Below are 24403 nucleotides of genomic sequence, written 5' to 3'. Positions count from 1 at the left end.
ACTCCGCACGCTGACCTGGAAAATTCGGGAGGGAAGCCCAGTCTGACAGGAAGGCCTCCTGCCCACCAGATCCCGTTTTCCTAGCTCCTCCCTCACGTCACAGGAGGGGGAGGGGGGCCACAGAGGGAGAGGGGCACGGCCCAAGGTCACCAGAAGGAATGGAGGCGGCACTGGAGGAGGGCAGACAGAGGCTCAGGATGTGGCCAGAGCCACAGGCACAGGAGGCGCTGGGAGACGGGATGTCCTGGCGACTCAGCAGGGACTGGAGGGTGGCCAGTGGGGAACAGGCTGGCATCACAGGTGCGCAAGGGACGCGCAGGCCGTGGGCACGGGCGGAGCTGGCGAGTCATCCCAGGGCAGGGCGACTGGGGTCCTGAGAAGGCTTCTCGGACGCGGCGGTGACAAGGGGGCTCTGAATGCAGTCTTGCAGCCTAGGAGGAAGCCATCGGGGGGCAGACATGGATGGCGGCACGCTGAGTCCCTGACGGCCTGGCCTCATGGCTCACCTGGCCACCAGGCGGGCAAAAAGGAAAAGAGAAAAGAAGAACCAAAACCAGCCCAAACCTGCTCCGGGAGGAAGGCAGGCCCACGTCACTCCCCAAAGCTGAACATCTCGGCTTCCTTCTCCTTCCAGAAGGCGAAGCTCCGGTCGATGTAGCCACAGATGTCTTCGCTGTTGAAGCTGCCCCGCTGGGGGCCGGACCCCAGCCTCTGTGCTGCAGGCTCGGGGCCGCAGGGACCGGCGTGGGGCAGGGGCCTGAGCGGGGTCAGGCCCAACTCGCGGCCCGGCTCCGCGTCCCGGGCGGGACCGCGGCTGGAGCCGAAGAAGCGGGCTTTGATGTCCTCGAAGCCGTCGGTCCAGGCACGGCGGCCAGCGGCCACCTCATCGGTCACGGCCTTGTGGAAGGCGCGTGCCGCCTCCCAGCCGTGGGCGCCCAGGTGCTCGAAGACCTCGAAGCACAGCAGGTGGCGTGCCTTGCGCTCCTCGGCCGGCAGGTCGCGCTCCAGGAGCTGGAAGTAGCCCAGCATGAAGAGGTCCAGCGTGAGGCTGCCGTAGGGCACGGGCGCCCCGTCCACGTGGGGCAGGAACTGCTCGGGGGACAGGGGCCCGCGGGGCCGCCGGCTCAGCCGCCACAGCTGCCGGGAGGGCACGTGGGCCAGGATGGCCTTCCAGTGGCCCAGCAGCTGGGCGATGACGCTGCGCTGCTGCCAGAGGCGGCCGGGCCGCGGGCTCTCTCTGGGCAGCGGGGAGGGTAGTGGAGGGCCACCGACAGCCTCCTGCCCCTGCAGCCCTGCAGGCTGCACCTCCAGGGTCCTGCAGGCCTTTGTTCTGAGTGCCGGCATATAAGCCGACTTCTTCCAGTGGCTGAGGAAGAGGGTGACGATGCGCTCCTTGCGGAGGCTGGCCAGGTCCGGGCCCGGCACAGCGCCCACCTCTGACGGGGCCTCCTCACAGCTGATGCCGGAGTCGCTGGCCTCCTCCGTGTCACCCGGCCCGGGGTTCTCTCCAATCGGGCCGCCGCAGGGCGGGACGGGGCCAGGCCAGCAGCCCCTCGGGCATGACCCCGGCTGGGCCCCCAGCTCGCAGGGGCCAGGGCTTGGGGTGCAGGGCCGGCCGGGGGCTGACTCAAAGTTGCCGCGGAGTGTCCGCACAGACACCCCACTCTCTTGGATCTCGCGCTGGGCCTTGCTCCTTGGGGGGCTGGCCTGGGCCAGCCTGTGGGCCTCCCTCTGGGCCTCCAGGGGGCCCCTCTCCTCGCCCTGCACCAGCCCGTTCACGCCCTTCAGAAGCAGGGACAGGCTACGCACCAGCCGGGCAACGTGGCTGCACCAGAAGGGCAGGGGCTGCCCACCGGCTGTGGCCTGCGAGGCCCCCTCCTCGGAGCCCCGGGGCTCGGCCTCCGAGACCTCCAGCCCGGGCCCCGGGGACAGGAAGCGGCTGTTGACGGCGATACTGACCAGGGGCGCAGGCAGCAGGGCCTGCAGCTCGGCCGCCAGCCGGCCCAGCTCGTTCTCGTACTCCTGGCAGCGGCGCCGGAGCTGCAGCTCGGCGATCTGCTTCTCCAGGTACACCAGGTCGTCCTCAGTCAGCAGCTCCCCGAAGGGGCCCAGGATGGCCTGGTGCGTCTGTGAGTACCGCCAGGCAGCCTGCTCCATGGGGTCTGCACGCCCGCCGTCGTCCTGGACACAGGGAGGGCAGGTCAGCGGGGACGCAGCCCACATGGCGTGCTCCTGCCGGACACAAGCTCCCCTGGGTGGCCTGGGCAGTTCTCACCCCGGGAAGAGCCAGCCTTCCCCTCAGAAGAGGCAGGGGTGCCTCTGTTCTGCCACCCCCGAGTCCTCCTCCTCTCCTCTGTGGTGAAGTCAAAGACTGTCCCCAGAACCCTCTGGTTCCCTGCACAGGATGTGCTGAGGGTGGGCAGTGTCCCCAAGGAGGGCAGCCTCCGAGTTCTCATGGCGTGTGGCTAACTTCACCCCCAGAACATCACCCCTCAGGGCTTCCCTGACGCCAGGATATAGCCTGACTCCCATGCTTGCAGTCTGTGGAAGACAGACACAGAACGTCCCAGCTGGGGTCCCTCTGGGTGGCTCCGTGCCCACCCGCTCACTCTCCCGAGACCCCTGAGCGAGGCCCTGTGTCTTCCCCGTCTCACAGGTCAGGGGCCTGAGCTCCTGCCTGGTTGCCAAGAAGCCAGGTGGGCACTAGGCATAATAAGCCCCCACGAGGCCCGGGGCAGAGAGGGGTGTGTTCGGACCACAAGCAGCAGGCTGGGAACTCGCAGCCAATGGCCAGGCTGTGTCCAAGCCCATCCCCTGCCCCTTCGGCCTGTTTTCTGTTCTGTGTTTCCCTGAGTTCTTCACACACCCTTGGCTCTGCCCTAAGGTCAGATTCTAAAAGGCCTCCAGGTTGTGGCAGGATGCCCCACCCACTCCTGCCTTGCTCCACCCCCAACCCCACGGGCATCCTGACAGCAAGGACAGGCTGGGCCATTAGACCAGAGTTGCCCAACACTTCTGAGATGAGGGGGAAGGCATGCCGAGAACCCTGCAAGAGCCATTCCTCAGAAGTGCAGCTAACTCCGGAGCAGGGGGTTTCATTTCATTTGAAATAGCAGCTTTAAATAGCTGCAGCTGCTGGGACAGATTGAAGGCAGGAGGAGAAGGGGATGACAAAGGATGAGATGGTTGGGTGACATCACCGACTCGATGAATATGAGTTTGAGCAAGCTCCGGGAGTTGGTGATGGACAGGGAAGCCTGGTGTGCTGCAGTCCATGGGGTCGCAAAGAGTTGGACAAGTTTGAATGACTGAACTGAAATAGCCACACATGGCTGGCCTTATGGTACCGGCAGGGCAGCTCTAGACCAAGGGTTGCAGAACACATCATTCAAGACTAAGCCGCACCCCGTCAGGGTACAACTCTAGAACAACTGTCCACAGGGCGGCCAGAGGGAGCCAGTTAAAATCCAAGTCAGACGAGAGCCCTTCCCTGCTCAGATTCTCAGCGGCTCCCTGAAGGTCCTGTGATGCCTGTCTGTCCCCTCTCCGATCTCACCTCCGCGCCGCCTCCCCCTGCTTCCCACGTGGGCCCGTCCACCTTGCCTCCGGAGCGCTCGCTCGCTGTTGCCTCTACTCAAAATCGCTTGTCCCTCACCCCCGGAGGCCTTGCCCTTCACTTCCGCCTGACTCCGGCTCAAGAACACTCTCCAGAGAGGCTGCCCCTGAGCACCCGGACAAAGCAGCCCCTCCCTTTTCCACTGTCTTCTTTCCGTAGCAGTTGGACGCTCCTCCCCCTCCCCGCACCCCCAGCACAGTTGCCCCGTCACCCCGCCTTCCCTGATGGAATGCAAGCATTAAGGGGCAAGGCTGGTCCCCTTCACTGCCGAGAACAGAGCCTGATATGCGGCGGGCACGACGTACAAATCGTGCCCAAAGAGCACCTGGGCAACACATCCCCAAGGCAGGTGAAGGGGCCCTGCGCACAGCCCTCTGAACTGGTTCAACCTCATCGCCCGGCAGAAGAGGAAGCTGAGGCCAGAGGGAAATGCAGTAGGGTACCCGGGTCTCAGGACTCGAGGTGTGGTCTCAGGAACCCACCTTCCACGTCTACCTGCGGGTACTAAGCCTCCTGTCCCGCCTCTGCCCTCTACACCCTGGTCCCACCCGGGCCCCGCCCACCTCCCGCGACGCCCCGGCCCGGCCCCGCCCAGGTGTGGCCCCGCCCCATGCCTGACCCCACCCCACGCCTGGCCCCGCCCCCACCCTGGCACCACCTTGGCGGACCTGGGCCTCTGGCGCTGCTGGAGCTGTACCCAGGCGCGCCTGCAGCTTCCGCACCATCACCTGCCGCTTCCACTCAGGGATGGGTCGGCCGCGCTCGTCCCGCGTGGGCACCAGCCCGTCGAGGTCGCCTAAGGGCATCCCGTCCAGCTGCAGCGCGGCCAGACTGTCCGGAGCGCCTCCCGTCGCCGTCGCCGTCTCTGCCCCCTGCGTGCACGCAGGCAGGTCATCGGAGGAGGCCCGTAGGAGCCTGCAGTTCAGGAGCAGCGGAGGGGAGGGCGGTCCCGGAGGAGCACAGCTGCGCGAGGAGGGGCGTGGGGGCTGACCAGGGAGGACAGAGGAGCTGACCACTACTGTACCCCCAGCCTGTTCAAGTGTGAGGATTCGGAGCACAAGGGCCTCCTGTCCCTGTAGGACCCCGGTATGTGTGGGGAGGCTCGCAGGCTGAGAGATTCCCCCTCCTTGGTACATGACTGAGAAGAGGTTGCTCAGAGCATGCCATGTGGATGGGGAAACTCCTTTGGGGAACAGCTGCATAGAGAGTCTGGTGGTCAATCGTGGACTGCAGGACTTATCAGAGCCTTTAATGTGCTGTGTGCTGTGACTGCACTTGCCAGACTTGCACAGAACATCTCCGGGTCTGGGAGCTCCCAGCCCCCGGTCAGTGAAAGGGTGGGCTGGATGCATAAGGGACTGGTGCCCAGAGAGGAGGAGGAGGTGTGGGCCAGTGGGAATTGCCAGGGGGTGGTGGGGGGCAGACAGCAGTGGGCACCAGGCCCAGCCTTCCCATGGACGGATGCTTTCCTGGACGATGGAAGCAGCATCTGTCAGGGTGAGGGGCTTGACCCACTGCGACCCCCTGGGATCAGAGACAGTGGCACGTCCACTCTGATGGGTGGACAGTTGCTCGTGGCCTTGAACTCCCATCTCCCCAGAAGCTGGGTGTGCCCCCCACCCCGGGCCAGCCAGTCACACCACGGGCCTCGTGGGCTCCACCTGGAGGGAAGGGCCTGGCTGCCCCCAGAGTGACCTGGCCAGGGCCGGCATAGGTGATGCTGAGAGGCCAGCTGGGCCTGGGCTGGGGGCCCTGGAAGACAGCGGCACGGTGAGGGCACTCACCGTGGGGACGGCTGTGGCACTGGCGGTGACTCTCAGGGTGGCCGTGTGGGCTGTGCGCTCCCTCGGAGGAGGCTGGTCTGGCTGGCCGGGCCAGGCCGGGCTGAGAGATGCTGCTGCCGGGAGGAAGTGGGAGCTGGTGTCGGAGAGGCCAGGGTTGGGGGGCAGAGGATCCCAGACCTGGGCACAGCCAGCCTTCCTGAAGGACCACTGGACCGGGGGCCAAAGTGGCCAGCCCCCTGACCAAGTGCCCTGGGCAAACTCACTCATTGCTGCGATCCCACGGGTGTCCATGGGGCCAGCTCCAAGCCCGGCCAGCTGGGGAGCCTGCATTTTCCCTACCTCATCCCAGCCAAGGCCTGTCCCCCCTCCCCAGCTGTGCTACGGCCTGGAAGGAGCTAGAAAGGGTGTAGGGATCGGTAGTCTGGGGACCAAAGGCAGCCCCATCAGACGGCAAACCTGTCCTTTTATGACTCCTCCCTCCACTGCACACACACGCACACACACACACCCCACGTGTGACTACATAACCACCACCCACTGCACCACACTCATCATCCTCACTACACACGGGGCCTGCTGACATTTTTCACGCTACCCCATTCTACTTCATTTTGATAAATGCTGGTCAGAGCCCCCCTGATGGGTGGTGACCTGCGGTTTGAGGACCGCCCCCCGCCCCCTGCTGGAGTCTCAGGAACTGCAGTGGACAGAGCCGACCTCCGCGGTCCCTCTGGGTGAGCTGAGGCCCAGAGAAGGGACGGGCTGCCCGGAGCCCCAGCGGCAGGAGAGCTGGGCTGCAGGCGCTCGGAGCTCACAGAGATGCCGAAGGACTGCGCAGGAGGTGGTTTACCTGTGGTCATGGAGCGCTCTGTCCTCACTTTAGCAAGGTGGCAGGATGATAATGGAATCCTGGAAGAGCTGAGGGGCTGGCCCCAGCCTGGGCCTTGGTGCCCTCTGTGCCCAGCTGTCCAGCCTTGCTGCTCCCCGCACCCCAGGCCCCCTCGGAGGACCTCAGAGGGGAGGCCAGCAGGGCCCAGTCCCTGCACCCCTAACCTGAGCCAGCCCCCACCCCGGGGATGCGTTTACTCACGGGTGGGGTTCCCGAGGCCTATGCCCCCACTTCTGCCATCCTCCGGGGGATGTCTGGCAGCCAACAGTGGAGGAGGGGGGAATGGCGGGGGTGGGGGGGTCATCAGGAGCGGCACCTGGGGGCAGACAGGCCTGGTCAGCGGGAGGCGGGGTTGCGGGGGGCCTTGATTTGGGCTGCCATGCGGGGGTGGGGGGCACCCAGCCCTGGCCTGGTCTCCCTGGGGTGGGGCTAGGAAGGGGATGTGTGCGGGGGCGAGGGGTAGTACCCCTGGAGGTTATGCCCCCTGTGTCTCTCCACCCTGGTGGGCACACACACCTACCCCCACTGGGTGAGCCCCCATCTCCAGGCCCAGCTCGTGAGCTCCCTCTGGAGGCAGCTTAACCCTGGGCTCTGGGTCAGAGGCTGGCGTCCCCCTCGTGCTCAGCACTCCTTGGCCTTACAAGGGATACGTGTACACACGCACACCTGCGGGCACACGTGCCCATTCACGTGCACGCACACACACACACCCCTTTGCCAACTGTCCCGACAGTGCCGAGACAGACTGCCCGGACCTGCGCCCGTGCTCAGCCCTGGGCACAGAGGGAACCCCAGCAAACCTGGACGTGTTCTCAGCCCTGCACCTCAGAGCAGTGGCGCAGTGCCCAGGACCCACCCCGCAGTCCCGGGGAGCCGGGGGCCAGGGAGGTCCACGTCTGGGCTGCAGGGGCCCCCACAATGCAACCCCACGTCTGCCCCAGGTCTGGGGCACCTCCACCATCCCCCCTGCCCCCAACACTGACTGGTGGGCAACCAGGAAGAATCCTAGACCTGGAGGCATCCAAAACCTGTCCCCCATCCCCAGCGCAGCCCTGCGAGGCCTCCACTCTGGCCTCTGACCAGCAGGCGCCAAGATGGCTGGCTGGGCCTGGCCAAGCAGAGACTGGGGCGCACAGGCCACCGTGTGCGGGACTGCCCTCACTGCCTGCCTTCCCAAGCCCCGCCTCAGGTGGCAGAGACGTTCTCCACAAGGACGTGAGCCATCCTCCAAGGACTCTAGAGGCAGGCTTGCTGCCTTTGGGTTTAAAGCTGAGTGTCGCAGGTGGGCTGACTCCATCTTGCAGGTGGCTTGTCTCCTGGCTGCCCCCCTGGTAGCCCTGATGCCTGAAAACACACGCCCGCCCCAGCTTGGGGCTCCAGCAGAGGGCCACCACTCACCCTTGACCGTCAGACCGAAGCGCCTCAGCCTGCTCCCTCCCGTGGGCAGCGATGGTGGGTGAGGGCCTTGGGGCTCCCAGGCGGGCGCTGGAGAGAGCCCGGGCCGGGCGAGGAGCTGGATCAAACCTGCCCCACAGGGATGCGTGGTTTGGGCCCAGTGCGGGCCCCACTGTTGAGCGGGTGGCTCGATCCACAGCTCCATTCAATATCCTCTCCTCTCCCTGTCCTGAAATCCCCGATCGGTTTCTAACAAGAAGCCCACGTGTCCGCTTTGCGCGAAGCCCTGCCTGTGACGACATAGCTGGCACTGCTGGGGTTAAGTCCCTCGGCCGCCTGAGTGTCCCCAGCTCCCTGCAGGTGGGCCGGATCCCTACTCCCGGACGAGGAGGCGCAGGTGTCGGGTGGCCGCCCCGGCCTGGGGAAACCCCTCAGAAGAACCCCTGTGGCTATAGCCACTGCCTCAGGGCCCTCCGTCACATCCCAGGACCCTCTGCACTCTGGGGCCACCAGGAGGGGAGCCTGGGGCCTGAGCGCTTATCTGCCTGTTGCCGGCGCCTCCTACCTCTCTCTGCAGACACTGGTGCCCGGAGCCCAGGAGCCCGGCCTTGGCAGGAGCGTCTGCCAGCCCCCAGCCTGGGAGGACCCTTGGAGGCAGAGACTGGGCCGTGAGTGAGCACAGGGAGCTGAGCCGTCTGGAGCCGTCAGTGGGGGGTGTCACAGTGCCCGCCCCCCGGAGCAGGAGGCGTCACATTAATATTTGAAGGCAGAGGTGTCAGGTGGCCTGGCGGGCTTTGGGCTGGTGTGGGATCCCTTACCACCAGGCCTTAACCCTCCCCCAGACAGGCCGGGGAAGCAGACCCTCCGGAGAGGGAGGGGAAACCAGAGCTCCTTGGTCGCACAAAAGAGACAGCACAGAGGGGTCAAGCAGGGCAGCGCTCAGGCACGGCTGGGAAACAGATTCGGGGAGGCAGGGTGCCTTCTCAGGGGTCCATGGCAGGGACGGGGCAGGGCTGGGACCAGGATCCTACTTGAGACCACCCCCCCTTGCTCCTGCCAGGACTGAGCCCCTCGGGTCACTGCTCCTTCAGTCCAGGACCACCAGCCTGGAGGGAGAGGCAGGCGAGCGGGCCTCTGGGGGAAGCCCGGCACCAGTGGGGTCCCTGGTACCCCCGCCGAGGATGCCAAGCCCTGGCTGCTGCTCGCCCACCTGCCTTGGCACAGGGGACCCAGAAGGAAGACAAGGCTGCGCACACTGGCTACAAGTCAGGGGGCTCCCCGGCTCGGGGTTCTGCACTGTGACACAGATCTGCATGCAGCGGCCATCTGTGCCGGGATCGGTCACCCCGGGACTTCAGGGGCGGGGTTCTGACAAAACACGCCGCCTGCTCCCTGCCGTGTTCCACAGACCTGGGAATCTCCGGTCTTCCAGCATCCACAACGCAGGCATGAGGTGGCTTAGGAGCCTGAAGGAGGGTTGAGTCAGACCCCAGACCCGACGGCTGGGAAACCCGGTGCGGATGGTCTGATGGACAGAGTGGGGCTGAGCCCCAGGTGCTGAGCCGGACAGAGCCTCCCCGGCTGCCCCCGCCTGGGAGCCCTCGTGGCTCACCATACCCCCGGCACCCCTGTTTGAATCTGCTCTCTGGGGTGAGGGGAAAGGGCCTCCCATTCCTGGCAGAGTGCAGGGCTCAGCTGGGGTGGAAGGAATAACGGAAAGGGCAGGACATTGGTCCAGGGCCCAGGGGAACGGACCTTGGCCCCAGACCACCACGCCAGCAGCCTGGGAGGCCGCATGCCACGGGTCCCCGAGGCCAAATTCTGCTGTAACTCTCCCCAGGGAGAAGCCCCAGGGAGTCGCTCGGCATCCCACAGGTCTCAGTTTCTCTGCCTTTGCTGGGACTTACTAGGAGCCCCTGGCAGGGCCTGGTGTACTGTGGCACACAGACCTCCTTGCTGCTGTTAGCATGGTGTCACGAGGATCTCTGAATTTTAACCAGGATGGGGGTCTGCTGTGGCAGCCCCTGGTAACAGGAGTATTCAGAAAACTAACCGAGTCTACGGGACCTGGGGGAGTGCTGCTGGCCTCTGGGTCCTGACAGCTAGGTGCGTCCAAGGTTGGTGGTCAGCCGGCCTTGGGTTGGTGACCTGCCCGTGGTCCGGTGTCTCTTTTTCTGTGTTTCTGATGAGATTTGAGCAGCGCCACGCCTGCTATGCATCATACATGGAGGACCGCTGTGGCGAGCCGGGTTACAGGCCTGTAACGCCACCCGGGCCGAGAAAATCATGACCCACAGATGGGTGCTGGACACTCAGGCACCATGGCTGAGATTGGGTTACGGACTGCCCTTCCCCCCGGGGGGAGTAGTCTGCCTCGGGAAGCCCCTGGCCCTCTCTGGGCCTCAGTTTTCCCATCTGGAGAGTGAAGGGGTCTGAGGGCCCCTCTGGACCCAGAGCAGGTGCAATTAGCCACTAAACTGGGCACTCAAGGCACCCCTCTAACCCCCGGCAAGGCTCCTCCGTTACATCACACAGATGAGAAAACTGGGGCTCACAGGTGTTCAGGACTTGGGAGTGTCGCTGGGCCAAGAAGGGTCACTCCAAGTCTGGTGGGCGTGAGTACAGGGGTGGGGGGCAGCGAGCTGAGAGGCTGGGATCGCCCCTGCATGGAGGGCTGTGCTCACCCCTCTGGACAGCTGCTCCTAGCTGCGGCGGCCCGGCCGATCTGTCCCTCTCACACAGCCCACACCCTGGAGGTTTGGGGTGCAGGGAGCCCCCTCTAGCCACTGCCCAAGCCCTCCTCACTGTGCAGAGGTGACCCCAGGCCTGGGGAGCGGAAAGATGTGGCCAGGGTCAAGGTGGGGCGGCGCAGGCAGCGGGGGGAGCACCTGTCCAGCCTCACCCCCAGGCTGCCTCTCCCAGGACCCACGACCCCCTGGGTCAGAGGCAGGTGGCAGGGTTGAGAGGAAAAGACAAGCTTTCACCACCTACTCCGAGCCCAACACAGGAAGAGGCCGCGCGGGCGACCTCTGGATATCGCGTTTCCATCAATATTGCATCGGCCCCCGCCTCCCCCAGTCCGGCGGCCCCAGCTGATGGCCTGCCCTCCTGCGGGGCCGAGACTGAATGTGGGGGGTCGAGGGTGACCCCAGACAGCCCCGGGTGCAGCGGCTCATGGGGAGAGCTCATAGCCTGATGAGCCTGCCCCTCCGCCACACAGGCGGGGCAGGTGGACGGGCTGGACGCTGCGGGCCTGCAGGCCGGGTGGGGAGGCTCCACGGACCGCCCAGGCCAGCGTGGGGAATCCCAAGCAGATTGCTGCCTCGTACTCCGCGGTGACACCAGGGGAGACCGCCAGCACCAGAAGGGACCCCAGGAAACCCGACGCGGGCTGGTCCCCACAACCCCCAGCGGAGGGGTCAGCAGGGCGCCCAGAGTCCGCACCCCTAAAAGAGCCGGGCAGAGCGGCCAGGAGGGGTGGGCTGGTGTGCCAGGGCCTGGGGAGGGGGGCTGGGCACAGAGATCCTGCTCGGACAGAAGGCCCGGCCATGGGCACTGCTGCGTGGGCTGGGGGCAAGCCAGAGACCCCCCGGACAGGGGCCAGGAGGCACCTCCCTGCTAGCAGAGGGGTCACCCAGCCCACCTCCAGGCTGGCCCCAGGGTCCACAAAGAGGCCGAGGACACGGGTGCCAGGCCATCCCCAACCTGCGGACCATGGAGCTCTGTCCACCACACCAGGAACCCACACAGTTCCCCCAACTTCTGGAACCCAAGCCAGAAAGACAACTCTTGTCAAGCAATAGCCAATCCAAAGAAAGTATGAAAGTGAAAGTCGCTCAGTCGTGTCCAACTCTTTGCGACCCCAGGGACTATACGGTCCATGGAATTCTCCAGGCCAGAATACTGGAGTGGGTAGCCAGCCTTTCCCTTCCCCAGGGGTTCTTCCCAACCCAGAGATTGAAGCCAGGTCTCCTGTATTGCAGGCGGATTCTTTACCAGCTGAGCCACCAGGAAAGCCCAAGAATACTGCAGTGGGCAGCCTATCCCTCCTCCAGAGGATCTTCCCGACCCAGGGATCGAACTGGGGTCTCCTGCATTGCAGGTGGATTCCTTACCACCTGAGCCATCAGGGAAGCCCATAGCCAATTGAAGGGTCAGTAAACAGTAAACAGATTGCTTCAAGCAGTGACTGCAGTTCCTGTGTCTGAAACTAGGCTACCGAGACAAACCAGGACTCCAATGCATGTGCCCTGAAGCACCCCCAGCCCCCAACACCCGGCCACCCTGGTGTGGGTGTTGGGCGGTGGAGACCGGCTCTCTCAGTGGTGGCCGGGTGAGGACCATCCCACTGGCCCAGGGCCGGGGAGGAAGGCGGCTCTGCCTCCGTTGTCCTGGACAGTCTGTGGGAGACGCCCCGAGGGAAAGGGAGGCAGCCCGGGGCGGGACCAGGCATGGGGGCACGGTGCCCCCATGGGCTTCAGTGTTCTCACCTGAGGTGGGGGCCAGCCAGTCCCAGGGACACCTTCTGAAGGGGTGGCCAGCACAGAAGACTGCGGCAAAATCTGTGCAGGTTGGCAAGAGTCGTCAGTCACTGCCCGGGGCCTGGCGGGGGGGCACTGGGGGGGGGCCTGGACCCCACGCTGACGGAGCTGCTGGGCTCCCCCCTGCACACCTGCACACCCACTGCTCCACTGATTCAGCAAAGACGCGCGGCCCGTCAAGGGCCAGGGGGCCGGGTACACAGGGTCCCTGCCCTTGCAGAGGCGAGGCTGGGCGAGGTCACGTGCCCAGATGGGAGCCAACCTGAAACTGTCCCCTTCTGGGCCGCACAGGGCTGGCCTGCCCCCTGGGGTCACACCCACCCGAGGATCTGGGACCCCACTCCCACCCCCGGGGTGTCCTCAGTCTGACCCAGCCGTCTGGCCTGAGTGTGAGCTTGGGCTCTGTGGCCTGGCTGGCGGGCAGATCTCAGCGGAGCTCCAGCCGTGGCCCAGCCCTGGTCCCCCTTGTAGCCCCGGCCCCCTCACAGCCCAGGGCCGGCCCTCCCCTGCTCCCTCCCGACCATGCAGTGTCCAGGTGAGCCTCCCGGCCATCAGCACAGGGGGGCCCTGGAGGGAAGGGGCCGCGAGGCTCACCGGCCGGGTGCTGTCCCGCAGGTACTGGGCACAGTCGCGGTGGCCGTGGTACTCCGCCAGCTCCGCAGCCGTGTAGCCGTCATCATCCCGCAGGGCGGGGTCCACGCGGTGAGCCAGCAGGGTCTGGCAGCACTGCAGGAGGGGGGCGGGCACGTGACCACTGCCAACTCCCCGCACCCCTCAAGCTGAGCCACTGAGGCCTGAGCCCCCGCCTGACCCGGGCTGCCCCTTCCTGGCGGCATGGGGTCCCACAGGCATCAGCACTCCGAATCCGGGGTAGGAGCCCCAGGTGCCCTTGCTTGGAGGCTCGCTGAGGGCCCAGATGGTAAGCAGGCGGCACAGCGGGATCCCAGCCAGGCCACCCAACCCTGACTTTGCCCCTGTAGCCCAGGCCTTGGGTTTAAATATGGAGCCGCTTTCCATCTTTACAGCAACTCCTGTAGGGGTGTCCGTTCTCACACTAAGAAACTGGGCTGCAGAGGCTAAGAAAGACGGTTCCGCCCCCAGGTCTCCGGGCGGTGCCCTTGCCCGCCTCGCCCGGCCTGCTCCCTGGCCTCCCGCTCAGGCCTGGTGCTCAACAAGGCCCTCCTCTTGGCTCCGGGCCCAGGGTGAGCTCCGGCGGTCCTCACTCCATCTCCAGTGTCTCCATCTCTGACCGTCCGGCTCCTGCGCTGGCCTCACATGCCCCCTCCCCGGGTCAGGCGGGTGCTGGGTCCCCAGTTTCCCTCCTGGCTGGGCCCCGGGACCGAGAGAAGAGGAAGGCAGGAGGCTCAGCAGCGGGGAGCAGAGGAGAGGATGGAGCGTGGAAAGCGGGAGGAGACTGGGCTTGTGAAGGCCCTTTGTGAAGGAGGCTGCGGTGGGGGGGTGTGCACCGCAGGAGCGCGGGGTCTATCTAGAGCCTGGGGGGCAGGGGTCACAAGAGGAGCAGAGTGGAGTGGGGGGCACTGTGGTGTGGGGCCTGAGCCTAGATGGGTCTGGGGCAGCGGCCCTGGGGACAGGGAGAGGAGGACTTCACCGCAGTGACGGCCACCAGAGCGGGTGGCTGTGATCCAGGGGCAGGAAAGCAGATGTGGACCTGAGCAGAACGGTCTGTGCCCATGCCTCCATTTTTCTACAAATCTGAAACAATGATAAATTCTTCTAAAATAAGAATTTATTTTAAAATACAGAGTGGGCATTATCAGAGAAATGCAAATCAAAGCCATCATGAGGTACCATCTCATGGCAGTCGGAATGGCTGCTATCAACAAGTCTACAAGCAATAAATGCTGGAGAGGCTGTGGAGAAAAGGGAACCCTCTTACACTGTTGGTGGGAATGCAAACTAGTACAGCCACTATGGAGAACAGTGTGGAGATTCCTTAAAAAACTGGAAATAGAACTGCCTTATGACCCAGCAATCCCACTGCTGGGCATACACACCGAGGAAACCAGAATCGAAAGAGACACATGTACCTCAATGTTCATTGCAGCACTGTTTATAATAGCCAGGACATGGAAGCAACCTAGATGTCCATCAGCAGATGAATGGATAAGAAAGCTGTGGTATATATACACAATGGAATACTACTCAGCCATTAAAAAGAATGCATTTGAAGAAGTTCTAACGAGGTGGATGAAACTGGAGCCGATTATACAGAGTGAAGTAAGCCAGAAAGAAAAACACCAATACAGTATACTAATGCATACATATGGAATTTAGAAAGATGGTAATGATGACCCTGTATGCGAGACAGCAAAAGAGACACAGATGCATAGAACAGACTTTTGGACTCTGTGGGAGAGGGAGAGGGTGGGATGATTGGAGAGAAAAGCATTGAAACATGTATATTACCATATGTGAAACAGATCACCAGTCCAGGTTCAATGCAGAGACACGGTGCTCGGGGTTGGTGCACTGGGATGACCCAGAGGGATGGGATGGGGAGGGAGGTGGGAGGGGGTTCAGGATGGGGAACACATGTCCACCCATGGCTGATTCATGTCAATGTCTGGCAAAAACCACTACAATATTGTAAAGTAATTAGCCTCCAATTAAATTAATTCACAAAAAAAATAAAATTAAATAAAATACAGAGTAGCGTGGGGTGATCATGTTTCCTGGATGATCATAATTTTCCAGAACTGTTGACAAATTTAATACCCAAAAGGCGATCAATAACGTGTGGACTCTGCTTCTGTCCTGGTTACAGCACAACCAGAGACATGGATATGAGACGGGTATTGGACAGGCTGGAGAGTAGATGGCATGGAGAAGCTATCGTGGGGCTTCCCTGGTGGTCCAGCGGTTACGAACCCACCTGCCAAGGCAGGGGGACGAGGGTCCAATCCCTGGTATGGGAAGACCATGTTGCAGCGCAACTAAGCCTGTGCGCTGCAAGTACCGAGGCCGAGTGCTGCCAGTACTGAGGCCTGCAAACGCTACAGCCTGGGCCTGCAGAGAGGTGCCGCCGCGATGATGGGAAGGCCCTGCACCCCAGCGAGGACCCGCTCCCACTCGCCACAGGCGGAGGAAGCTGGAGGGGTGGGGGGCAGCAAGGAAGACCCAGCACAGCCAAGGGCCGAGGGCTTCCCGCCAGACGAAGACGGAGAAGGAGGGCGGCTCTCAGCTCTGAGGCTTGGGTTCCCTTCCTCTCCCACCGAGGGAGCAGGGTGAGGGCCTCAAGAACCCTCGGCTTATCTGCTGAACCCCCTGGACCCCTATAGAACACTTCATTTGAAAAAAGACGATGCTGCTTAAAAATAAAGTTGGCAGGGCGCTGCTCCGGCCAGCCTCGGGATTGTGGAAGCCGTGGCTGGTAGGGGCAGGATGCTGTCTGAGCCACATCACGCTGGCTCAGGGCCCTTCCGGCCACCCGCGGCCTCCCATCCCAGGCCCCTCTGGACACCACCCCCATCATCTGCTCGGGTACAGGACACCAGGGACCACCCCAGGCCCCTGTGGACGCCATCCCCATCATCTGCTTGGGTACAGGACATGAGGGACCACCCCAGGACCCTCTGGACGCCACCCCCACTGCCTTCTCAGGTACAGGACACCAGAGACCAACCCAAGCCCCTCTGGATGCCACCCCCACCGCCTTCTCGGGTACAGACGTGAGGGACCATCCAGCCCCTCTGGACATCACCCCCATCGTCTGCTCAGGTACAGGACACCAGGGACCACCCCAGGCCCCTCCAGACGCCACCCCCCCATTATCTGCTTGGGTACAGGACACCAGGGACCACCCCAGGCCCCTCTGGATGCCACCCCCACCGCTTTCTCGGGTACAGACATGAGGGACCACCCCGGCCCCTCTGGATGCCACCCCCAGCATCTGCTCAGGTACAGGACACCAGGGATCACCCTAGGCCCCTCTGGACGCCACCCTCACCATCTGCTCAGGTACAGGACACCAGGGACCACCCCAGGCCCCTCTGGATGCCACCCCCACCATTTGCTTGGGTACAGGACACCAGGGATCACCCTAGGCCCCTCTGGATGCCACCCTCACCATCTGCTCGGGTACAGGACACCAGGGACCACCCCAGGCCCCTCTGGACGCCACCCCCATCATTTGCTTGGTGAGCCCACAGGGCTGAATGCTGGCCTGCAGGGTGAAAGGAGGGGGTGTGGCTGGGGGTGGGAGGAGCAGGAGGGAGCCCTCAGGCTCCTGAGAGTCAGGAAGACGTATTCAGCCTTGCTGCTGGGCATGGGGGCATCATGCCTCTTTCAGATTTATCAAAAGGACCGCGTGCCTTCCCGGGACTCTGGGTAGCTGCCCTGTGCTGCTCATGGGCCACCTGGGCCCAGGAACACTTGAGGTTCCAGCGGGAAACAGCTGTCCAGAACCGAAGTCCAAAATGGGATACTGGGCTGCACCTCGATAAAACACCCGCCCCCTGCCCCTCGACTAGCCTCTCCGGGGCCTGCGTGGACGGCGACCAGCTGATCTGGGGGCCATGGGAACGCCGTGGGAAGACCCAGGAGATGTTGCAGATGCACTGACCCACTTTGGAGCCCTGCCGAGTGGTTCTGGGGCGGGCGGGCAGAGGAGTCATCCCACGTGTTCGCCTCGGATGCACTCCACTCAGACATGGCCTTGCCTTCGCAGGAGGTCTGTGGGCAGGTGGCGCCAGTGCGGGGCCAGTGGCTCACGGCCGGGTCCACTCCCAGGGCTGGCTCTCAAGTGTCGGAACGCCGACCCTGCCTACTCCAGGTTTCCCGATGCTGCTTCCTGGGCCACGTGCGCCCCTAGGTTTATCTGGATCACAGCGAAGGGGCTGACCTCACACCTCCGCAGGGCTCTGCTCCCAGGCTGCTCGGAGCAGGGGGCCAGCAGACCCCCTCCTGGGAGGACTAGCCGGAAGACTGACCCCTGAGCCGGCACCCGGGGAGTCTCTGAGCGAAGGGAGGTGTCCCGCGCTGAGGGCAGAGCGTGGGCTTTATTCCCAGAGAGATCTGAGTCTGAGTCTGCATCCTGGGCAATGGCTGCCCCTCTGGGGCTCGGTTTACCTGTCTGTAAAAGGGGCTAATAATGTGTATCCTATAGGGTTGTGTTGAGGGTTCGGTGACTCATTCACAGGAAGTGGTCCAGGACTGCCAGCTCCCGGAGGCTCCTCTGCCCACCCCCCGCCCCCAGCGCCTTACCTCCATCTGCCCGTTTTCCGCTGCATCGTGGAGGGGGGTTCCCCCCCAGGAGTCTCTCATGATGGGGGCGCCCATCAACAGGAGCCGGTCCAGAATGGGCGTGTGGCCGCCCCGAGCGGCGAAGTGCAGGACGGTGGCCCCCTCGTCATCCTGAGCTGTCAGGCCGACGTCGGTGAAGGTGACCTGAGGGTGGAGGAAGGGGGAAGGGCCAGCTGAGGCCGGACGGGGGCAGCCACTCCCTCCTCGGGGCAGGGGCCCCTGGGGACAGGGCGGGCTCCTCTTGTGTGCCCCGGGCAGCCTGGGTCGGGGGGCAGCAAGCTTGGTGGTTTTACTGCCAGATTCCACAGCCCCCAAACTTGCCCCAGCCCAGATCTTAAGCTGAACACTCCCAGGGGCGTTCCCACTTCAAATAAAGAACGCCTTTGGGCAGCATCCCAGGCCAGTAAACAGGTGTTTGCTGATGAAGGGAGGACCTCCTGGCACCAGGCCTGTTTGCGTCCTGAGTGTTACAGCTCCAGTGCCAAGATGCAGGGTGCTGGGGGGCAGACCCTGGCCAGCCTTCCTCAGCACGCTGTGGCCTGGGCCCCATCCCAACGGCAACCTTCCGGCCAGCCCTCCTCACAGCCCTCGTCGGCCCCGCTGTGAGGGCACCCGTGGGCTCTGGCCAGCGGCCCCCAGCCTGGACCACGTGCCCGCAGGGCAGCCACGTGACCCCTGCCAACCCGAGGCCAGAAGGGGCTCTTCCTCCATCTTCCCGCCGGAAGGGCCGGTGCACGTGGCGTCACCCCCTTTTTCTCCCTCTTACTGCTTTGAACGCAGCCAACCTTCTCCATGAAGGCGAGGCCAGGAGAACAGCAAGGATGTGACCGGGTGTGAACGGCCTGTTGTGTTTCCTATGTGGAAGGGATAACCTTTCAGTGGTTTAATTCCCAGGGCACTGCAGCCAAATGCTGGCTGATTTGACATTCAAATGTGTCTGTCAGAAAAAGGACAGCATGCTGGGAGGAGAGCGCCTCCTATCAGCCAGCTCCCCCAGGGGAGCGGGACCCCAGCCCTGAGTGGGTCAGCCAGGCTGGATGCTGCGCCCCCTGCCTGTGGTCCATCCTGCAGGAGGTGGGGTGGGGAGGCCCATGTGGAAGAGCCTTTCTGGCCCTGGGACCCTCGGCCACAGCTGCTTCTTCCTGGGATGAGCCCCTGTGAGGCTGCCCTGGCGGGGGGGGGGGGGGGGGGGGGGGCGGGGCGCTGTGTGGACCTGCCTGCCACCCTCCGGCCCCTGGGCACCCCCACCACTCTGAGACGCCGCGCGTCCCGCCGACTCACTCCCACCACGTGTGCTAAGCACATGCCGCCTTTGCGCCCCGCGGCCAGACCAGGCCAGGACTCAGGCTCCCGCAGCGCTGGGAGTCCAGGTCTGGGGACAGGCACCTTTCTGAAGTTCACCATCTGAACTACAGGCGAGAGGGTGGAAGCACAGCTCCAGCCGAGGGCCAGGGCGGGGCCAACGCTGGGAGCTTTCTCCCGAGAGTGGGGCTGGCCCGGTGGGAGCAGCTGCAGAAGGGCGGCTGGGGGGCGGCACAGCCGGTGCAAAGGTGGGTGCCGGCGGGTGCTCCAGGGGCGAAGGGCCAGCCTGGTAGAGGTGGTGGTGAAGGCAGGCCGGAGTCAACTGCTGGGGGCTTCTGAAGCCAAGGGGAGTGGCGTGGCGGGAGGCCAGAGATTACTTCTTCTTCCCTCACGCAGCACCCCACAGCTCTCACCAAGTGCCAGGCGCAAGGAGCGGAGCAGCCAGACTGAGTCCGTTCTCAGCCACCTCTTGTCCATCTGCCCCTCCAGAGAGAGACTCCTCACTCTGACCCTTGACTGGGTAATGGAGACCCTCTCCATAATGGAGACCCTCAGAGCGCCGGACACCGCACAGGCCTGGTTTTCCAGGACGGAGGCGGAAGTCCCTAGCCCTAGAAAAAGTCTTAAGAAAGCATCCTCCCCCATCTAGGTCACTCTGTGTTCCTTCTGGAAAGAGGCCCAGATGGTGCCTCCATGGGTCCAGAGGGAAGAGTGGGGCTTGTGGGGCTCCCCACCAGGGTCTGGGTAGGCAGGCATGGACAAGTGGCCAAGCAGCAGGGCCAGGCACTGCCTGGGCTGCCCACCCTGAGAACCCAGACACCCACCAGGACTCCTTGGGGGGTGGGGTGGTCGGGAGAGCCCGCAGCGGGTGCTGCACACCCCCAGGGTCCTGCAGGGGCGGGTCTAGCCCACGGCCACCCCCAGCCGAAGCTCCCCGCTGTGCCCTAGACTGGGCCTGGCACGTGGGTGCTCCAAGGCTCGGCAGGCACATCTGATCCGCCCACCACCCCGTGGTCTCCGAACTTCCTGTGTGCGATCGGAGACCCGGGGCGTGGCGCCTCCGCCCCAGCCGGCCCCGCTTGCTAGGCGGGAGCAGAGGCCAGCTTCCGCGGACGCCCCCCACGACCCGCGCGCGCACGCGGCGCCCCCTTACCAGCCAGACGACGAGCGAGTAGTGGCCGCGGGCGGCGGCGGCGTGCAGCGCGCTCATGCCGTCGAGGGCGCGCAGGTGCACGTCGGCGCCGCAGTCCTTCACCAGGAACTGCGCCAGGTGCAGGTGGCCCTCCTGGCAGGCCAGGTACAGCGGGGAGGCGCCGCTGCGCGTTCGCCGGTTCACGCCGCTGCGGGGGAGGCCGGGCTTCAGAGCGCGCTCGGCCGGGGGTCGCGGGGAGCCGCTCCGACCTAGGACCCAGATCTGGGCGAAGTGGCCCGGCACCTGGCTCTTTGCGGCCCCCCACTACCCGCCCAGCTTGTGCGCACCCCAAGGAATCCAGCTCCCTCAACTCGCCCTCAAGCTGTGCGCGCCGGGGGTTGGCCGGCAGGGGTCTCCTCTTAGGGTGAATGGCCCAGCAGGGCCCGCAGTGGGCGGCTCAGGGAACCTCCGGACCCAGGGCCTGCTCCGTGCAAGGGACCATTGTGAGCAGGACACTAGTCCTTCCCGGTGCTCGCCGGCATCCGTATTCCAGGCCCCCCCCCGTGTGGACAGACTGGGGTAGGGTAGTCAGGTTTCCGCATCCTGCCTTGCCTGCATGTGGTCAAGGGGTCAGGTGAGTTCTCTGTCCCCTCTGAACCCCTGCAGGGAGCGGGAGCCCCCTCCCCCAAACCGGACCCCACCCCTGTTGAAAAAGACTTCCTCTCGGGCTCCTGTGGTCTCTGCCCCTGGGCATGTGGGCCATGGGCAGCGGGCCGTCCCTGTGCTTGTGTGTGTGTTAATGTGAAATCACCCGGATTTCAAATGGCAGAAAGTACTTCTGATACTCTGGTTTTTCCAGTGGTCATGTATGGATGTGAAAGTTGGACTGTGAAGAAAGCTGAGCACCAAAGAATTGATGTTTTTGAACTGTGGTGTCAGAGAAGACTCTTGAGAGCCCCTTGGACTGCAAGGAGATCGAAGCAGTCCATCCTAAAGGAGATCAGTCCTGGGTGTTCTTTGGAAGGAATGATGCTGAAGCTGAAACTACAATATTTTGGCCACCTCATGCGAAGAGTTGACTCATTGGAAAAGACTCTGATGCTGGGAGGAACTGGAGGCAGGAGGAGAAGGGGACGACAGAGAATGAGATGGCTGGATGGCATCACTGACTCAATCGACATGAGTTTGGGTGAACTCCGGGAGTTGGTGATGGATAGGGAGGCCTGGCATGCTGCAGTTCATGGGGTCGCAAAGAGTTGGACACGACTGAGCAACTGAACTGAACTGAATTCTAATACAGCCAGTCTGAGAGACACCCTGCGGCCGGCCAGGCCCGGGGCAGCTGGTGTGGACTATTTGGGGAAGACAGGCAGAAGCGAGCCTCAAAGACCTTTCTTAAAGGCCTTGGAAGGGAGAGGTCGGGACGGGAAAGCCCAGGAACGGCAGCACTGTCGCGGGGCGGCCAGGACGGCCGGCCAGCTAACAAGAGCCCCGCAGGAGAAGACGTGTGGTCAGAGGCTCGGGGGAGAAAGGCCAGCTCAGGTGAGGGGTGGACAGAGTCCCTCTCCCAGCCAGGACAGCCATCCTGCGGACAGGCGGCTGCGGCAGGCCACAGACGCCGCACCCCCAGACGGCCAGTTACACGCCCGGGTGTCTTCCGTGGGGCCAGGACCGCAGCCGGGCCCGCGACGGGGAAGGGGCGGGGGGCAGCAGGCCCTTAGCTGGGCCTGTCCCCTCCCTGCCTGTCGGCCTCGCCCATCCGCCGACTCGCGCCAGTGGGACCGGGCGTGTGGAGGGAGAATCCAGGTCCCCACCTGGGGGGCTCACTGCCCTCAAGCCCAGGGCTCACTCTGCTCCCTTCCGGACGCGTGAGCGGTGACCTTCGCGGCCCAGCGGGGAACGTTAGCCCCTGAGACGCCACCAGGCCGCGGGCGCGGTCTGAGCCTGCAGGGGCGCTTCTGCTCCGGCTGCGGAAGCAGCTTCCGGGCTTTCAGCGTCCGCTGCGGCGCTGAGCCCACCCGGGTCTGCTCGCCGCCCGCCCCTGGCTGCAGGCCTCGCCCTCCGCCCCTCCCGGGGCCCGGCCCTCTCCCCTTCCCTGCCCCCTCGTCCTCCCCTCCCAGCTCCGTCCCCACCCGGGTCCCGCCACCCCTCCCCCAGCCCTCCCCTGAGGCCCGCCCCTTTCCCCTCCGCCCACTTCTTCCCCCCGCCCCTCCCTCCCCCCTCCCCCGCCCCTCCCTCCCCCCTCCCCCACCCCTCCCTCCCCCTCCCCCACCCCTCCCCCTCCCGAGGCCCCGCTCCCTCCCCTCCCCTCGTTGGGCCCCCTCCCCTCAGCCCGCGCCCCCGGGACACCCCGCCAGGCGGCGCCGCAGCCCCTCACCTGCGGTGGGCGGCGGTCAGGAGCTTCAGGCAGCTCAGGTCCCCGCTGACCGCGGCGTGGTGCAGCGGCAAGGCCCCCTCCAGGGTCTCCAGCGTGGCCGCGTGGCCCTCGAGGAGCAGCCACTCCACCAGCGCCGGGTGTCCGAAGCGGGCGGCCAGGTGCAGCGGGGAGACGCCCGACGCATCCTGGTCCTACGGAGGCGCAGGCGGCCGGTGAACGGGCGGCGGGCCGGACCCGGCCTGCCGGGCAGCCGCCTGGGACCGCACCGCGCGGACCCGCCGGAGAGCTCCCACCCCTCCACCTGGCTCCGGCGCGGGGGTGTGGAGGGGTCTCCTGGACTGAGCCAGGCCACCGGCTCCCAGTCAGCAGCAGGGCCGGGACCAGTCAAGGCTTTTGGGTCCAAACCCCTGATCCTGGACATTCGAGCCCCCTCCAGGCTGCAGTCCCGCCCTTCCCGCTCTCTGCTCGCCGTAGGGGAGGCACCACTAGCTCAGCTTGCTCGCCCAGGGCTGGCAGCCTGTCCAGGGGTGGTCCAGGGGCCTCTGCTCCGCCCTCACTCAGCGCCCACCCTGCCTCCCGAGTCCTCTTGCTGGGGCGCTTCTCCACCGCGGGCATCGGCACACCTGGGTGTTCTCCCGGGCTCTGGACCGGCCCTGCTCCCGCCCTTGGGCCTGTGGGAAGAGCCGCTGAGGACGGTGGGGCTGCGGCTGTTGGACACTCGGGCTGTGTGACACATGGGTCTTCCCTCTCCCAGGACCCAGCGCTTCTCTGGGCTCCGGGAGGACTTCCTCTCTCCATCAGAGCTCACTTGCCCACACCCACTGGGCCAACAGGGAGAGGGAGAGGCGGGCAGGAGAAATGTCTGCGGGGAGACCATCACTGAGCCCCGGAGCCCCCACCGGGGTCCCCCAACACCCGGGGTGGGCCAGCACCTCCTGAGCCCCAGTGCCTGCTAGGATTCTGTTTGCCCGGACCATTTTCTAGACCCTTTGGAAGCAGGCCCCACGGATCAGGCTTGATAAGGAGACCCAGGAGACCCCCCCCACCGGCAAGGCCAGCTGCTCTTGGGTGGGGGTATTGGGTGAAAGGACGAGAGGGGCTGCTCTGTGCTGGGCCTCGGGGAATACCAGGTGGTTCAGGGGGTGTCCGTGGCTTCCGAGGGCTTTGCTTGGGGCTGGGGAGGGCGTGGGGTGGAGACAGGCCACTGTGTGTGCCGTGGGAGTTGTGTGGCCATCCCCGCCCCTGCCACCCCTGAGCAGCAGCCCAGGGCCCTGGGGAAGCCTGGGCTCCAGACCTGGCTCTCGGCTTGCGCCTCCCTGTGGGCCCGGGTCCCGCACCCTGCAGCCGCCGTTGCTGCACCCCACTTACCTGCAGCCCGCAGCCACCGTGGCGCACCAGCCAGCACAGCTCGGCCAGGCTGCCGGTGGCTGCGGCGTCGTGCGCGGGGCTGGCCCCGTTGTGGGCCCGCTGGTTGCCGGGCAGCTTGGCCCGCTGCACCAGGAACCTCACGCAGGCCAGGTGGCCGGCCCGGGCGGCGTGGTGCACCAGGCCAGCCCCCAGGGCGTCGGTGACATGCGGGCCCAGGGTGCCTGCCTCCAGCAGCTGCTCCAGGGTGTCCAGGTCCCCGTCCTTGGCGGCCGCGAGCGCCCGCTGCTCCTCCATCCTCCACCCCGGCCGCCCGGCCGGCTGTCCGAGGCTCATGCTCATGCAGGCCGGGGCTTCCTGTTTCAGGATGGGACGCAGCTTGCAGCTCCGGTTACCTGATAAGCGCGCACAGGGCAGATGGGAGGCGGCGGGGGTGGGAGGGGGTCAGGCCTTGGGGACCGGACCTTGCAGCCCTGCCCCAGCCACTCCTGGGGCACCCAGAGCAGGGGAAGGGCCCACATCAGGTTCGGGTAGGCGGTGGGCACTGCCCTATGGCTGGACCATGCCTCCCCTTCACGTGGATCGAGGGCTGGGACGGACTTCCCACATCGAGTGGGTATTCAGTTAGTGTCCTTTCCAGGAAGCAGTCAGCTCCCGAGAGTCTGCTTCCTCAGGGTGGGGGACAGCCTCCGAGGGCTGTGGTGGGCCGTGCAGAGGCCGCCTGGGAGACCCTCCTCCCG

The 24403-nt window shown here is 65.0% G+C and overlaps 1 protein-coding gene across 1 annotated transcript; it reads right to left on the bottom strand.

The window, feature by feature from the left end:
• Positions 1-132: 132 nt before the first annotated feature.
• Positions 133-23960, bottom strand: ESPNL (espin like). The gene is made up of 10 exons (XM_052638185.1): positions 23667-23960; positions 22299-22489; positions 19943-20129; positions 17449-17631; positions 12820-12951; positions 6491-6605; positions 5401-5513; positions 4285-4488; positions 565-2181; positions 133-431 (listed from the first exon to the last, which is right to left on the bottom strand). The coding sequence occupies exons 1-9, from the start codon at positions 23958-23960 to the stop codon at positions 592-594; spliced, it is 3009 nt and encodes a 1002-aa protein (XP_052494145.1). The 3' UTR covers positions 133-431; positions 565-591.
• Positions 23961-24403: the final 443 nt, after the last annotated feature.

This window comes from Budorcas taxicolor, chromosome 3 (assembly GCF_023091745.1).
Source record: "Budorcas taxicolor isolate Tak-1 chromosome 3, Takin1.1, whole genome shotgun sequence".
NCBI classification, from domain to species: Eukaryota; Metazoa; Chordata; class Mammalia; order Artiodactyla; family Bovidae; genus Budorcas; species Budorcas taxicolor.
Note: the sequence above shows the minus strand (reverse complement) of the source record. Positions and strands in the feature narration are given on the sequence as shown.

What these genes read in the sequence shown, in the direction of transcription:
- ESPNL (XM_052638185.1), bottom strand. Translation starts at nt 23,960, where the DNA reads ATGGAGGAGCAGCGGGCGCTCGCGGCCGCCAAGGACGGGGACCTGGAC. An exon ending in CTGACCGCCGCCCACCGCAG is followed by an intron (nt 20,130 to 22,298) that starts GTGAGGGGCTGC and finishes CCTCCCCCGCAG; the next exon opens with CGGCGTGAACCGGCGAACGC. An exon ending in CGGAAAACGGGCAGATGGAG is followed by an intron (nt 12,952 to 17,448) that starts GTAAGGCGCTGG and finishes CCCCTCCTGCAG; the next exon opens with TGCTGCCAGACCCTGCTGGC.